Source organism: Bison bison, unplaced genomic scaffold (genome assembly GCF_000754665.1).
Source record: "Bison bison bison isolate TAMUID 2011002044 unplaced genomic scaffold, Bison_UMD1.0 scf7180017864526, whole genome shotgun sequence".
Taxonomy (NCBI): Eukaryota; Metazoa; Chordata; class Mammalia; order Artiodactyla; family Bovidae; genus Bison; species Bison bison.
In genome coordinates, this window is record NW_011495077.1 from 3,524,896 (window position 1) to 3,540,301 (window position 15,406).

At 38.9% G+C, this 15,406-nt stretch overlaps 1 protein-coding gene across 1 annotated transcript in view; it reads right to left on the reverse strand.

Annotated features, from left to right (window-relative positions):
• The window catches only part of NEO1 (neogenin 1), a 240,744-nt gene that overhangs the window by 46,438 nt on the left and 178,900 nt on the right, over positions 1-15,406 (reverse strand). Inside the window, exons 11-16 of the mRNA XM_010831422.1 lie at positions 12,254-12,408; positions 7,724-7,872; positions 7,202-7,340; positions 4,296-4,345; positions 3,199-3,346; positions 51-161 (exon numbers count right to left, since the gene is read on the reverse strand). Coding sequence (XP_010829724.1) covers positions 51-161; positions 3,199-3,346; positions 4,296-4,345; positions 7,202-7,340; positions 7,724-7,872; positions 12,254-12,408 — 752 coding nt within the window. The remainder of the gene's footprint in view (positions 1-50; positions 162-3,198; positions 3,347-4,295; positions 4,346-7,201; positions 7,341-7,723; positions 7,873-12,253; positions 12,409-15,406) is intronic.

A 15,406-nucleotide genomic window follows, 5' to 3' on the forward strand; every position in this document is an offset into this window, starting at 1 on the left:
ACTTCAGTTAGTACCCAGACTGTTCCAATCCTGCTGATTGTTGCTCTTACCATCTAAGTCACTTTCAAAAGTTTCAGCTGACAGCCAGTCAGTAGCTGGGCCTGTACCATTGACTGTTAGAGCAGCCACTCGGAAATTATATTCAGTTCCCCGATCAAGACCTGCGATGCAAACAATTTTAAAAAAACAGATGAAACAAGAGTTTTGGAAAAACAAAAGATTAAAACCTCCCATTAAAGCCAGTATCTCACTTACCATCTTAGTACAAAGCTACTACCCTAGTGGCTTAGTCGGTAAAGAACCTGCCTGCTATGCAGGAGACCCAGGGTCGATCCCTGGGTCAGGAAGACCCCCTGGAGAAGGGAACGGCTATCCACTCCAGTATTCTTTCTTGGAAAATCCCAGGGACAGAGGAACCTGTTGGCTACAGTCCATGGGGTCACAAGAGTCAGACATAACTTAGTGACTGAACTACCAACACCACCACCACCTCTTCCTGGTAACATTTCAGTTAAAGTTAATACAGAACAAGCAATACATAAATATACCACAGAGGAGCTCCTATCTCTAGATAGGAAGCCCAAGAATCCAAGAGCAAAACAAAATAAAGCAAGCTCCCAGGAGACTTTAGACCTTTGAAAAGAGCTTGAAGGCACCTTAGAAATGAGGGCTTTCCAGGAGGTGCTAGCGGTAAACAACCCGCCAGCCAATGCAGAGACATAAGAGATGCGTGTTCCATCCCCAGGTCGGGAAGATCCCCTGGAGGAGAGCGTGGCAAAATGGGCTTCTTGGTGGATAAGACGGTAAAGAATCTGCCTGCAATCCAGGAGACCTGGGTTTAATCCCTGGGTAGCGAAGATCCCCTTCTTGCCTAGAGAATTCCATGGACAGAGGAGGTGGCGGGCTACAGTCCATGGGGTCACAGAGAGTCTCACACAACTGAGCAACTAATACTTTCACTTTTTCACTTTATTTTGTTACTAAGGAGGCTAAGACCAAAAACAGCCCAAAGGAATGAGAGTTACAACAAAGGAACAAAGTCAGTTGGTCTCAGAACCAAGACCAGAAAATAAGCAGAGGTGTAACTCCTACCACTTTACCTCTGTTCTCTGGGTCACCCCATAACCACAAAAGAAACATTTTAAGCATCAAATATGGCCTAGAAATCTATTTCTCAACAACCTACTTGCTCATAAGTATTACAATAAGTAAAAGAGGAATAAAGCCTTTTTACAGTGCAATCTTTCATATTTACTATTAGCTAATGAAGTACACGATGTAAGAATGTATCAAAGGTAACAAAGATATACATGTAAAAGTCTACAAAGTGGAGTAACAGTCAACTTTTTTCTTTTTGTGTTAAAATACATATAATATAAAATTTATCATCTAAGCCATTTTTGAGTGTACAGTTCACATTCATACATTTTGATAGCAGATATTGTGAAAGGTCTTATAAAGGTTATGAAAAATTATCCTACACCTCCCATTATTCAAATAACAGGATCACTGGCCAGAAACTAGTACAAAAATTCCTAAGGGAGAGCTACTGAGAGAGAGGTTGGCCAGGATGCAGGACGAGCCCTGGCTCAGCTAATTCTGTCACATGGTATGAGGAGAGGTGGGCCTGTTCTCTGTACGCCCATCCTGATTGGTGTTGGTCCACAAGCAAGCAAGCAAGCAAGCAGCAAGACAGGAAGAGAAACAGAATAGCTGGGCCCTAGTCAGTTTACCCCTCTCTCCTTCCTACACACACTGAACAGAAAGTGCCAGAGTGGGCCACACAGGCATCTGTAACTGTTAACAGATAACAGTCTGGACTATTAACAAACAGGCTCTAGAAGAATTCAACCAATCAGGTTATCATTCCCTCTCCTCTGAGGAATTGGAATGTAAGAGTGAGGGCAAGTGGGAGAGAGTGCACACGAGTAGGTAAAGTGAGAGTTAAGTACAGAGGCTAAACTCCTCTCCCTCAAGATGACCTACAAAGCTCGCAGGTTAAAACCAAGGCACTCGATCCATATTATAAAGATACAGCAGAATGTGTTAAATGCTGTAAGTAGTACAAAAGAAACAACAATTACTGGCTAAACCTTAAAATCCTGTAATTTGTTGTTCAATACAAGATCTTGGGAACCCATACTATTCCCCTTATCAGCTTCAACTTAATGCTCAAGAGAATAACAACCTTCCTTTCTCAGGTTCGATATCTGGGTTGGGAAGATCCCTTGGAGTAGGAAATGGCACCCTACTCTAGTACTCTTCCCTGGAAAACTCCATGGGCAAAGGAGCCTGACAGGCTACAGTCCACGGGGCCACAAAGAATCAGACACGACTGAGAGACTAAGTGCACATACACCTTTTGCTCATCATTATATAAAAGTTCAATAAAGTCTATTAAATGAATGAATGAATCTAAATATAATTTTAAAACGCAAGAATTTTCTTGATAAACAAAAGGCTATTTTTATTAAGAAAGTGGTATTTTGCTTATACATCAAATGTTTCATTGAGAAAATGAATAGTCTCCTCAGGGGCAAGGACTGTATCTATTTTTATTTATTAGAAACAAGAACCGCGACTGGTATATAATAAGTACCTACTATTAAATATTCAAAATAAAAGCCTCATCTTTGGGAAATGTTATTCACCTGGGTCTGGAGTATAATCAGACTGACTTTTAAAAACATCCATGACCAGTTCTGCAGTAATGCTCCTTTGGTGAGATTTCTCAGCAACACTCCTGCAGTCGTATTTATCTCCTGCAGCTTAGAGCTGCGGGGTTCAAGTGAGGAAATAAGAAAATGGAAAGATACCCTTGAGGACAAACATTCTCCTTGCATGGCTGTGGCCATTCACAACTGTTTCAGGTCACGGATACCCAAATGGTGTCAGTGTTAGAAGAAATCATTTTGTAGGCCTCTGCTACCACCTAGACTGAGTAAGATTCTTTGCTTATGTAGCTTTGTTTACGTGGATAATACATTAAAATAATTTCACCACAGAACAGGCAAAATCTGTAAGAGTATATTTTACAATTTTTATCAGGTCAGAAGTTGACTGAACTATTACAAATTCTTTTAAACCATTTTTGATTTGTGTAAGTCAACAGCCTGGAGCAGTCATTAGACTAGCGTTAATTCAAAGTTTGGGAGAGACACTATCTTTGAGCTTTTGCCTACATGCAAAGCAGCTTACCTTCAATCAGCTGTGACAGCTGTGTCCCAGACACCAAGGTCTCAGTGACATCACTCTTTCGGGAAGCCTTTCGGTAGCGAACCTTGTAGCCAGTGATCTGTCCATTTTGTGCGGCTGGAGGAGGTGGCTGCCAGTGAATCACAATACTCTAGGAAACACAAGATTAGAGGGAAAGACAATATATCAAATCTTGGTCCTGTTTTACGTATTACTACCCTGAATTCACTGTGTAAGAGAAGGAATACAAAGGCAACAGAGTGTTCAGAGTTTTATTACTAAGCTATTTGATAATCACTCAAAGATAGTTTTAAATTTTAAAACCCTCAAAGATGGAATGGGGAGACTGTATTTGTGGGGAGTGCACTCTGGCACCTGATCTATTTTGCTAGAATGAAGATACCGGGCAAAAGTCTCAGGAAAGTTTCCGAAGGAAACCATGAGGCCAGAGGCATGTGGATGAGGAAGTAAATCAGTGTTAGGTTCTCTTCTACCTCTACTGTAAGAAGAGTGAAATTAGATAGTTTCTGTCTAAAACTTTTCAAAGAGGGGACTGTTAATTATCAGCTGATTGTTTCTTAAAAGAAAAGGAGTCCCAGATTACTTTTTGAAAGGACTGCCTGTCTCAGTTGTCTATGCAGCCCAGGAGGGGCTCTGGGCATCTGAGAGGCACATGTGGTCTTCAGGGCACAGTGAACTTGCCCAGGAGAGCTGGCTACAGCAGTGCAACCATAGGACAGATGTCTGCCTTTGACTCACTCTGGGTTCACCTCACAGTACTAAATGGCTCCAGTATCATAAACCACATCACCAAGGTTCTGGATGTTGAAGGTCTATAACACCATGGTTTACATAGTAACAGCAGTATACTTGCAGAAAGGCTAAAGTAATTTTGGCATTAGAGAAAGGCAGTAAAATTAAACAGAATAAACCAAAGTTGGCGTCTAAGTCCAGCTTTAAACTGGCAAGTGTAATATCTATGTCACTTTCTTTCTCTGCTTGATTATGATTGTTTTGATAGAGAATCTCCCTCTTTATAAGCCCTCCTGAGGCCTAACAGGCTACCAGTAAAAATGAACAACAGCAAGATAAAGTTTTACCTTTGAATTTCTTACTTCTAAAGACAGATTCTGAGGCGCAGCACTGGGAACTGCACAGACCAAAAAAAAAACAGAAAGGAAATGAAAAAAAAAATTTTAATTTCAATTACATCATGTGACTGTTCTTGGCCAGACCTTATACAAATGAGCATCTCAAACACAGATACGCAACCTGAAAGGCTAACCCAGAAGCCAGTGTCCTCATGTTGACAGCAGTAGTTGGATAAGGTGTGGCCATATATAAGTCATTTAAAATGAGACACATTCACATATACACACATCCATACCCAAGTCAGGATATACCTTTGGGAAGTCAGATACTTATTTCAAGGATTATGATGATGACTCTAAACTTTTCTAGAGCCCAATTATATTCTGAACCTTTAATGTATTCTTCTGAATATTCTTGGGAATAGCTATCTTTATTTTGGGGTACAATTTCTGGAAATGAGCCTAATGAATATGGGAAGTGAATCGGCTGGGTATCATTACAAGTCCAAAGTGTGATGTACACAAATCAATGACCTTGGCTTTCTTGTGGGGTTCTTAAACTGGTTTTGAAGGCAGTTTCAAGGACAGCCAAGAGTTGTTAAACAATGGAAGTCCAGTTAAGTAACCATTTGGCTTCTGAAGGCAACTATATAGCAGGAAATACTCATTCAGATGTGAGAGGTTTGGGACTATTAGTTACAAAACAGCTGTATAACTAGTTTCTCACATATTAGAACATAAGACAGGGTATCTCAAAGTTTATTGTACATATGCCCTCCAGTGTCTTCTTTTGTAGTAACTATAGAAAGAAAAAAAATTTAAGCAAACCTAATTAGTTTCTTCTCCAACCACAAAATGCTGACTTTAGCTTTTCTCTCCTAATCCATACATGGAAATTTCTCCCTTCCATTCTGATACCTGGTGACCAGACACATAACTCAGTGCCCACTGTGGTGTAGTCTTCTGGAGGATAGAGAGGATAGAGATCTCTCAACCCAGAGATTCAGAGGGTCTGGAGAAGGACTTCTCCATTTGTGTTCTGAAAAAAGTCCGTGGATGGTTTCAGTCATCTCCTTTTTAAGAACCTCTGACTCAGCTGCAGAGGCACCAACATAATTGTTGTTGCTGTCTTCTTCTCTTTCATCACCACCACCACCATCACGGCTAAGATCTGCTTCATGCTCCTACATGGCAGGTAGTTTAATCCTCACAACAATCCTACAAAGGAGTTTCTATTATTATCTCACTTTACAGATGACAAACTACAGCTGCAGCTCAGGGGAGTTAACTTGCTCAAGGTATTTGTTTCAACTGGTGTAAGAACCAAGATTTCTCTTCCTCTGAAGTGCTGCCCTTAACCAACCACGCTGAGACATATTCAGTTCCTGCAACAGGCACTGCAGTCAGCATGCCAACCCACTTGATGCACTTAGAAGTGGCTCATGGGTAGATTTAAAAGCCTATGTTAAACACAGGCTAACCAAAATACAGTCCGCATTAACTTTTTATCCTGAAAAATGTCAAGTGCAAAGAGTGGCAAGAAGAATACAATGAACACCATACACTCTTTTCCTGCATTTACCACTTGTTAATATTCTGCTGCATCTGCTTTATTTCTCTCATTATATTTATACATATTTATCTATCTACATATTGTTTCTGGAGAGCTGAGAGACAGTTACAGTCACGATACTTCACCCCTAAATACTACAGTATGTATCTCCTAAGAAAACATTCTCCAACAAAATTATAATACAATGATCACATTAAAATCTAATCAGCACAAAACTACTATCTAATATACCTACAAACGTATCTAAGTTTTAATACTGACTGATACTATACCCACCTAATTATTAAGTAATTGTACCAAGAGTGTCTTTATACTGGTTTTATTTCCAGATTCAGGAATCAAAGATTATACATATTTTATTTTATTCTATATGTCTTTACTTTTCTTTAATCCTATAATGACTCCCCTTTTTCGTTTCTTTCATGAGACTAACATTTTCTAAGAATTCAAGCTAGTCTATTTTTTTGCAGAATGTCCGCCGATTTGGATGTATGTCTAGCTGTTCCATCACGATCACACTTAGAACGTTTTTGGCAGGGACACAGCACAGGTGAGACAGACGAAGCTACGTCTTTCTTGATGCAGCACATTACATGATGCCAGTCTGCTCCTTTGATGGTGATGTGATGTCTCACCCCTTGTTTAAAAGAGTCAAACTACAGCTCTTAAAACTTGTTTAGACATTCAGTGTAAAGGCTATAACATGTACACACATTTTTAAGAAAAAGACATTTTTGAAATATTTGGATTTAGCTGAGTTTCAGGATACAATATATACATTAAGTGCAATGAACTGTTATTTTCTGTTCTACTCTAAAAATATCTTTTAAAAAAATGTGGGTCTTGACCTACTCAGTTTCACTGGTAAGCTGTACTTTGAAAACCACTGCTTTAGGTCATGGGTCTAAGCAAATAACAGTGAGATATAAACTGTCACAAAATATTGAGGAGTTAAAAGACCTATTTGGCATGGAAATATAATTGCTATGTAGAGTAAGGGCAGCCCTCCAATAGCCTTGGATGATCTGTTCTATGAACAAGCAATAATACTCACTTATACAAAAAAATCTACTAAAGATAAAATACCAAGGAGCTATTCAAGTACCAGGTACTACATGTCCTATGACCTCTCAATGGATTTTTATAGCCACCCAATGAAGCTGGTATTATCTAAATTTCACATGTAAGGAACCATGCTCAGACATGTAAAGTGACTTGACTGAAGTCACACTACCAGAACTGGTATGTGAACCAAATCTTCTTGATATTGAAGCCCTGATCTTGTTACTATGCCACCAGGGCCCCCAAGCTCGGTATTCTGTTCAAGAGGAAGCAAACTCACCATCTGAAAAAGTTCGAACAGCAACATCTTGTGTGGAGACTCCAGGACCATGTTTATTGTAGGCCACCACTCGGAAACTATACTCCGTGTATTTTTTCAATCCGTTAATGGTGTGGGAGTGACTCGAAACATCAACATCCTTGAGTAAAATAAAACATATATATGTATGTGTATATATATATATAAGCCAAAAGAAATGAAGCAAATAATTAACTATACAAATTCTATATTTGACATAATGCAGATTTTTGTCCCTCTTATAGAACGTTATTTCAATAGTCAAAGCAAATTTATCATAAACACTGGCAATTTGCTGAGAAATACTTCTTAATAATGTTTAGTGACCGTTGATGGCAAAAACTGCAGAATGAACCTTGGTACTAAGAAACAGAATTTATCAACTCATCATTTCTTATGCATATTTTTTCCTCAGATTTCTAGACAAGCAGGTATTGAGTTTTTGAAATATACTTCAAATCTACTACTCCAATCAATGCATTAAAAAAGGGCTTCATATTATACCTGTTCTTTATCAGTCCCCTTTTCCATGTAGTACAGTTTATAATTCTGAATTTCCCCATTTCCAGACAATGGTGTTTCCCAGGTGACAGTGATAGAAGTCGGTGAAGTTGCACAGGCTCGGATGTTAGGTGCTGGGCCAGGGAGCTGAACTAGAAGGAAGATTTCAAGATGGCAAGATATAAATAAAATTTATTGTACCCCTCAAGACCACTCTCAGCAATAACGGCACCCTGGCTATGTTTTCAAAACGATAAAAACAGTTAAACTAAGAAAACAAGTGGTTTGATTCAAGAGGTTTCAGGATAATATATAATTAAATGATTTCCCTCTTTATGACCGCAAAACCAAAAATTATCTGTGAAATATCTCCAATTTATTCAAAGAAAAAAGTGAACACTGAAGAATTCTTGTGGTTTATAAAATCCTATTTTGCAGCAGGACTGCAGCACATATAGGCAGACATCACAGAAAGGAGCCCTCTCTTGACAGGCTATGGGGATACAATGAATGGTGGACGGAGGCCCTGCCCACAGAGAACTCCAGTTTAGAGTGAAGTCAGACATACAGTTACAAAGAAGATCATAAAAGTGCTGGCAGATTAGGCAACAACTGTAATGAAAATGGAAAGGAGAGAGTACATAATTTTGCTCTGGGCAGGGTCGTTAGGAAAGGGAAGGACTGAAGTAGACTTTTAGGGAGCAGAAAGAATTAACAGTTTTCTGAGACATCAAGGGAGATAGTACTCTGGTCAATGGGGGTGACAGGTGAGAAGACAGTGTTACATGGTTCAGGCTGAAACAGGGAATAGATATAGGATACAGAATGCTATAAAGGATAACAAGAGCCAGATAAGGCCCTGCTCTGAGTCTGGATTATTTCTTGTAGATGTTAGATAATTACTGAAAAATTACGAGCGGGAATATAACAAGACATGACCAGATTTGCCTTTAGAATGAGCATATGAACACATGCACAGAAGAAAAACAGCAAGGGAATAAGACTAGATAAACACTCATTTTAAAAAGAGCTACCATTTATTGAATGTTTGCTATCAGTCCAGCATTAAGTGCTTTACATTTAAATGTTTTACATTTAAATTATATTTACGTAATCTTCACACAAACCCAAATGAGACAGATACTATTATCATCCCTACTTATGGATGAGGCTGAGAAGTTAAGAACCATTCCCAAATGATGGAAAAATTGGTGAGTGGTGGAGCTGCGAACCAAGCCCTTCCTGGTTCTAAAATGTGGACTCAGGAAGATCAGGTAGGGAATTACGACAAGACCTTCTGAAGGAAGATGTGACTAGAAGACCCCATGAGTGAGTGACTGACCGATCGTCTGCCCAGTTCACATCCTTTTTTACTATATTCTTTTCGTCTGACTGTCAGGTTCCAGTCCCAATTTATATACAAATCCTGGGCAGCTGCCTGTGTCTACACTCTGGTGGACACTCTGCATCTGAAAATCATTTCTCTGGTGCCAGCGTTTTTGTAACAGACATCCATTAGACTTAAGGAAACGGAGGGGGAATGCGCGGAAACTAACAAAATGTAAAACAAACTGGCTTTCTTAAATAACAGCATGACAGCTTAAGATTAGTTTAGCTACCAAAGTAGAGAAACCTGAATATGGTTATTCTGACAGTTGTTTGCTTTATTTAGTCATGAATCATGTTATTCACTTAATGTTAAGAGCATATTTTGCACAGCCTGACAGGTGGGATTTGTCACACTTCTGCTGCTATGGAAAACTTTCCTCTAACTTTTTTAAAAGGGAAGGAAAACAGAACAAATTCCCTTGAAATCACTTTCAGTATATTCACTGGTTAAACTTAGGCAAATATAATCCTAAAAAAGGCACTAATAAATTCTTTTGTCTGTACAGTGGCATTAAAACATGTGAAAAAATTTAAGTTGGCTTGAAAAGCTAAAAATGTAAAATATTTTCCAAGGGCTGACTCTGACACTTTGGCTCTCTCCACCCCCGCCTGAACACATCCAGATGAAATCTCTTTCCACTGACTCTTTTGCCAAAACATGTTAATAGTCACTCTGCATCCCCAAAACAGTCTCCCCAGAAGCTGTTGCTCCTTCCATCTATATTCTTCAGTTCAGTCGTTCAGTCACGTAAAACTCTTTGTGACGCCACAGACTGCAGCACGCTAGGCTTCCCTGTCCATCACCAACTTCCAGAGCTTACTCAAACTCATGTCCATTGAGTTGGTGCTGCCATCCTACCATCTCATCCTCTGTCGTCCCCTTCTCCTCCTGCCTTCAATCTTTCTCAGCATTAGGGTCTTTTCTAATGAGTCAGTTCTTTGCATCAGGTGGCCAAAGTATTGGAGCTTCAGCTTCAGCATCAGTTCTTCCAATGAATATTCAGGACTGATTTCCTTTACTTCTGACTTGGTTTGATCTCCTTGCAGTTCAAGGGACTCTCAAGAGTCTTCTCCAACACCATAATTCAAAAGCATCAATTCTTCGGCTCTCAGCTTTCTTCATGGTCCCACTCTCATATCTATACTCTTAGCTACTTTCTTTTAATCAAACTCCCTTGAATAAATGATCACAATACTGCCCATTTACCAGTCCTTGTCTGGTACCAGACTATTGTGTGAACAGAAGTCTTACTCATCTTTACATCTTGCTGCCTAGCACAGTGCCTGGCACATGACAGGCACTCAATAAATCTCTTCTTTCATCTCTAACTTGACAGTGCCCCTTTTTAGTTCTGTAATTCTCAGTAGTCTGACTTTAGGTTCTGAAGTGATCAATTTTAGTTCTGTAATTCTCAGTAGTCTGACTTTAGGTTCTGAAGTGATCAAGAAAACCACTGGTTTTTTCCAAAGGCAAACGTGAATATGTACAGACACACAAATATTTTCATGTACGGCCCCAGGATGGAACCCTTGCACTGAATCGAATTCAGTGGTCTCTTTCATTTTCATCATGACTCACCCTGCGTGTATACTGCTAATCCTAGTTTGGGATTGGGTCAAGCGGTTTCCTTCCCCAAGAATGTTTGCTCTAAGCCAAATGCTTTAAGGCCAGCCTGGGGTTTCATGTTTTCCTAGGAACCAGATTTGATTTACCTAACTTTACAGTAACCGTTCCTTGTTCTGTATTTCATTATCTCTCATGAATGATGCCTGTACGTGAGAATTAATGAAGGAAAATTGAGTCCGAAATCTAACAGATTGTCCCTGCTCTTATCCGAACGCAGTAACTGTGAAACTCAACATCCTTTCCCTGTAGCGAGAACACATTCTTTCCTTAAGTCAACACCCCCACCCGCCACCCAGCTCTCTTTGGGTCCTCTCCTTGTTGCCTGGGTTTGATTCCTGACCTTTAATGCTCTATTACAGAGATGATGAATGGCGTCCTATCTTGACTGCTCATTCTTTAAGGGGAGGATTCCTGTCCTGTCCCCTGCATCTCCGATAGCTTGTGCAGGGCCTGGTAGAGGAAGTCCTCAGTAACTGTTTGATGGGTGAATGACTTACTGCAGCATTAGAAAGCGAAATTCCACAGCTTCTTGACTTTACTTATTCCACCCATCAGGCAGAGTCCTTGAATTATTTCCATAGTTTCAGTGGTAAATACATTTAATCTGTTTAGTACCCTAGTCAGCAGCTTCCTCAAATTTATCGCCCATGCCCCTCAGCTGCAGTAGAATTTTTGTTGCTGCAAATTTGTTAACACAGAAACACTAGTGCAGTTAATAGGAAAAGAAAACTGGAGAAGGCGCTCAAGAAAAACAATGGCTTGTGTTAAAAGAAGGTACAAGTGTAGAAGAAAGCCTCATGAGAAAAGCATTAATTCTAAATTTGACTGCTTCTCATAATTTCTGACCTATAGTTTGAAAAACCAAACCTTAAGACATAGAAGACATTTATAAAGTAAACCCCCTTGACACTAATTTCAGTTGGAAAAATCTTAAGAAATGTAACTGGAAGTAACATTATTTGGCACAAAAGACAACAGGTCCAAGGTAAAGCCTTGAAGAGATTTTGAAGAGTATGGTATGTATAAAGACCAGGGCAATTCCACTGACAATAACTATTAAATACCTACTTCCTGTGTGAGGTACTGCATTAGACATGGTGGGAAATAAAAGGACAATAAATACTCTGTCTTTGCCATAAAATTAATGAAATATATTCATAACCATAATTCAAGGAAGATGTACAATAATACATCTTGTAACTTAAATAATACATAATGTACCTCCGGACTGTAGAAAACAATATTAGATAAGATCAGAGGAAGATTTTAGAACGGCATCTGAACTGGGTCCAAAGAATCGGTAAAATCTGGGTGTCTTCCAGCAGAATTATACTGTCGTATACTATGTGCTGCTGTGTGATGCAGTTAACTTGATCTCCTGTAACTAATTCACTAAGATCCCTAAAAGTGAGGCACTGTTATATCCTGCACACCTATGGTACGCCAGGCTATACATAAGATAGCCCTTCATACAGGCCTTGCTTCAGATGGGGCTGACAGACAGGTGGGAGACTTACCCTCAGGCTGTGTTTCTACCCGCAGTGGAGCTGAACTCTCTCCAGGGCCATGCTTATTTTGAGCCATAACTCTAAAGATGTACACTGTTGCTGGCATTAGGTTTTGAATGGTCACCTGCATTTCTCCTGGGCGACTGGTATTCTCAACACGTTCCCTTTGGATAAACAGGGATTTGGAAAGAAATAACATTGATTATGGAAATTTCTAGAATGTGCAGTTTCATTTTCATTGCAATATCTATAGACACCACACTGCATCAAAATCTTAATAAATTTAAGTCAAATTAACTCTCAAAAAAGGAAAGTTTTGGGGGTGGAGTGGTGTATGGAATATGGACACTGGTTAAGACCAATGTCACAGATGTCTGAGAAGTCGCTGATGTTCTTGCTTAAACATCACTGGTATCGCTGGTCATAATCATAACTTCCTTTCAAGAGTCTTCTCAGTGCCATCTCCAATAGGGTAACTAGTCACAAATTTTGTACACTAGAATCACTGAGTTTTAAGGGGTTATGTTTAGGGAGACAAACAGAAGGTGATTATAGGTATGATCCAATTTTCACAGAAGATGTCAAAGAATGTTACATATCTTTTGGATACTAAACTCTTAATAAAAGGAAAATTAGAGATTATCACTTAAAACTGGGAACAAAACATTAAAAATTTAAATGAATCTAATCTATAAGATAAGCTAATAACTACTCTGATTTTTACAATCTATTTCTTACTTTTTAAAAAATTATTTTCAAACTGATCTAAAATATTTAGCAAATCTTATCACAAATGGTGCAAATGGCTAGTGGTCTGGTGTTATGAGATGAAAACATAAAAGTAGTTATCAGGTTCTTTAAAACAGGTGGCTTCCAGGCTCTATTTTTGGGGTCTGTGTGTCTACAATAATTATGCTCAGTGTACTATGCTTACTATAACAAAGACTGTATTTGCTTTCAATGGATACTGTGAAAGAAAATACTTGTTTTAGACAAATAGCTATTTTTTTTTTTTTAAGAATTACTGATTATGTGAGGAAAGATCTGTGTCTATCTTGAGAGAGTAATAAAAGGGCCCAAAACTACTTTGTGGGAGAAATTATTTGAAATTGCCTAAAAATCTATTGAATTAAATTCTTACTTTAAAATATTGATAATTTTCCCTGAAATTTGTTTAAATAAATGGTTAAACAAACAGATTAAAATTTGTTAAGTTCTACACAACCATATGCCAATTTGTCTGATTGTATGTGAATATCTGCATTTCAGAGATTCAAGTGTTTTTCAATAGTTTTCTATGGTTCTTTAAACTACCTTATGTTAATTAAAACAAACAGTACCCACCCACATCATACTTATAGAGGCTGCTTGTCTACAGTCAGGTCCATTGGAAAATATCATGGTAACAAAAGTTACTGCTCAGAGACTCTTGAGATATCTATTGATATTTTCTCTTCAGCTAAACCTCTCAATCATAAGATTTAGGAGAGTATCAATTGATTTCCTATGATGTGAGGTTTCTGGCATTCAATCCAATCACAAATGACTGCTGTCTAAGACAAAGTATGGTATGTGACACTTCACTAAACTAAAAGCTCAGTGCCAGAGCACAGATTAGTTTGTTTTGCTCACTGCGCATCAAAGTTTAAACAAGACCTTTCCGAGAAAGACAGTGAAAGGGGCACTATTTTACTTTAAATTGAAGTGAGAGTGTTTCATCCACGTTCACATACTCCAGAAGCACTAGCAGAAGGTTCATACACCGAAGCAGCATCACATGTATGTGGAATGAATGAATGGAAATTTGCCTTCTAATGTGTAAATTTTATATAGTAATGATATCATCTTTATCTTTTTGTTTGTTCCTATGTAAAATGGGGGCTTCCCTGGTGGCTCAGTGGTAAAGAATTCACCTATCAATGCAGGAAATGAGGGTTTGATCCCTGGGTTGGGAAGATCTTCTGAAGAAGGAAATGCCAACCCACTCCAGTATTCTTGTCTGGGAAATTCCATGGACAGAGGAGCCTGATGGACTACAGTCCACGAGATCACAAAAGAGTCGAATACGAATGACTTAGCAGCTAACCAACAACAATGTAAAAGGGGAAAAAAACCTAGAACAAATTTATACAGAAGCATTATGATAAGAAAAAATCAATAGTTGATATGATTCCCTAAGATCAAACATCTAACACTCAAAAAAACTTCTAACAGTAGACTGATCTGAGGTCACAGAACCAAGTCTGTCTGGAAATAAAACTGACTTCAGGGAAGATTTGGGGTGAGTTATGAAGGACAATTTTCATAAATGTGTGAGGTTACAATGGGAGTTAGGTTAGAATGTCTTAGCTAAGAGTCAAAAGAGAAAGAAAAAGGTACATTTTGTACCAAGACAGTGCTGGGTCAGAACTTAGGAGCTCCAATTCTAGTTCTGGCAACACTGCTGGCTTGCAAAGTCACTAATTCTTTCTGGGCTTCAGTTTCTTCATGTATTAAATGAAAGAATGAGCCCAGGGTGGTGAATTTTTTCTTAAAGGGCTTGATAGTAAGTATCTATAGGCCAAGACACAAAATGAAAAATATTACTGACCATCTCCACAGTTAAAAATCTAAGTATAACTTTAGAGCTGGCCCTCACTATCCACAGTTCTGTATCTGGGGATTCAACCAACTGTGGATCCTGTAGTACTATACTACAAATTTACTGAGAAAAATCCACATGTAAGTGAACAAGTACAATTCAAACCCATGTTGTTCAAGGGTCAACTGTAGTTATTTATATAACCTATTAAAGTGTAACCACTTGAAAAATGTAAAATTTATTCTTAGGTCTTGGGCCATAAAAACAAGTTTGATTTGGCCCATGGTACATAGTTTGATGATCCTGGAGCAGACTAACAGATTTGTAAGGCTGTGTGCTAAGTTGATTCAGTCATGTCGGACTCTATGCACCCTACGGACTGTGGCCTACCAGGCTCCTCTGTCCATGGGGATTCTCTAGGCAAAAATACTGGAGTGGGTTGCCCTGCCCTCCTCTAGGGGATCTTCCCGACCCAGGGATTGAACCTGCGTCTCTTACGTCTCCTGCACTGGCAGGCCAGTGCTTTACCACTAGCACCACCTGGGAAGCCCTTATCCAATTCTGAAAGTGAAAGTTGCTCC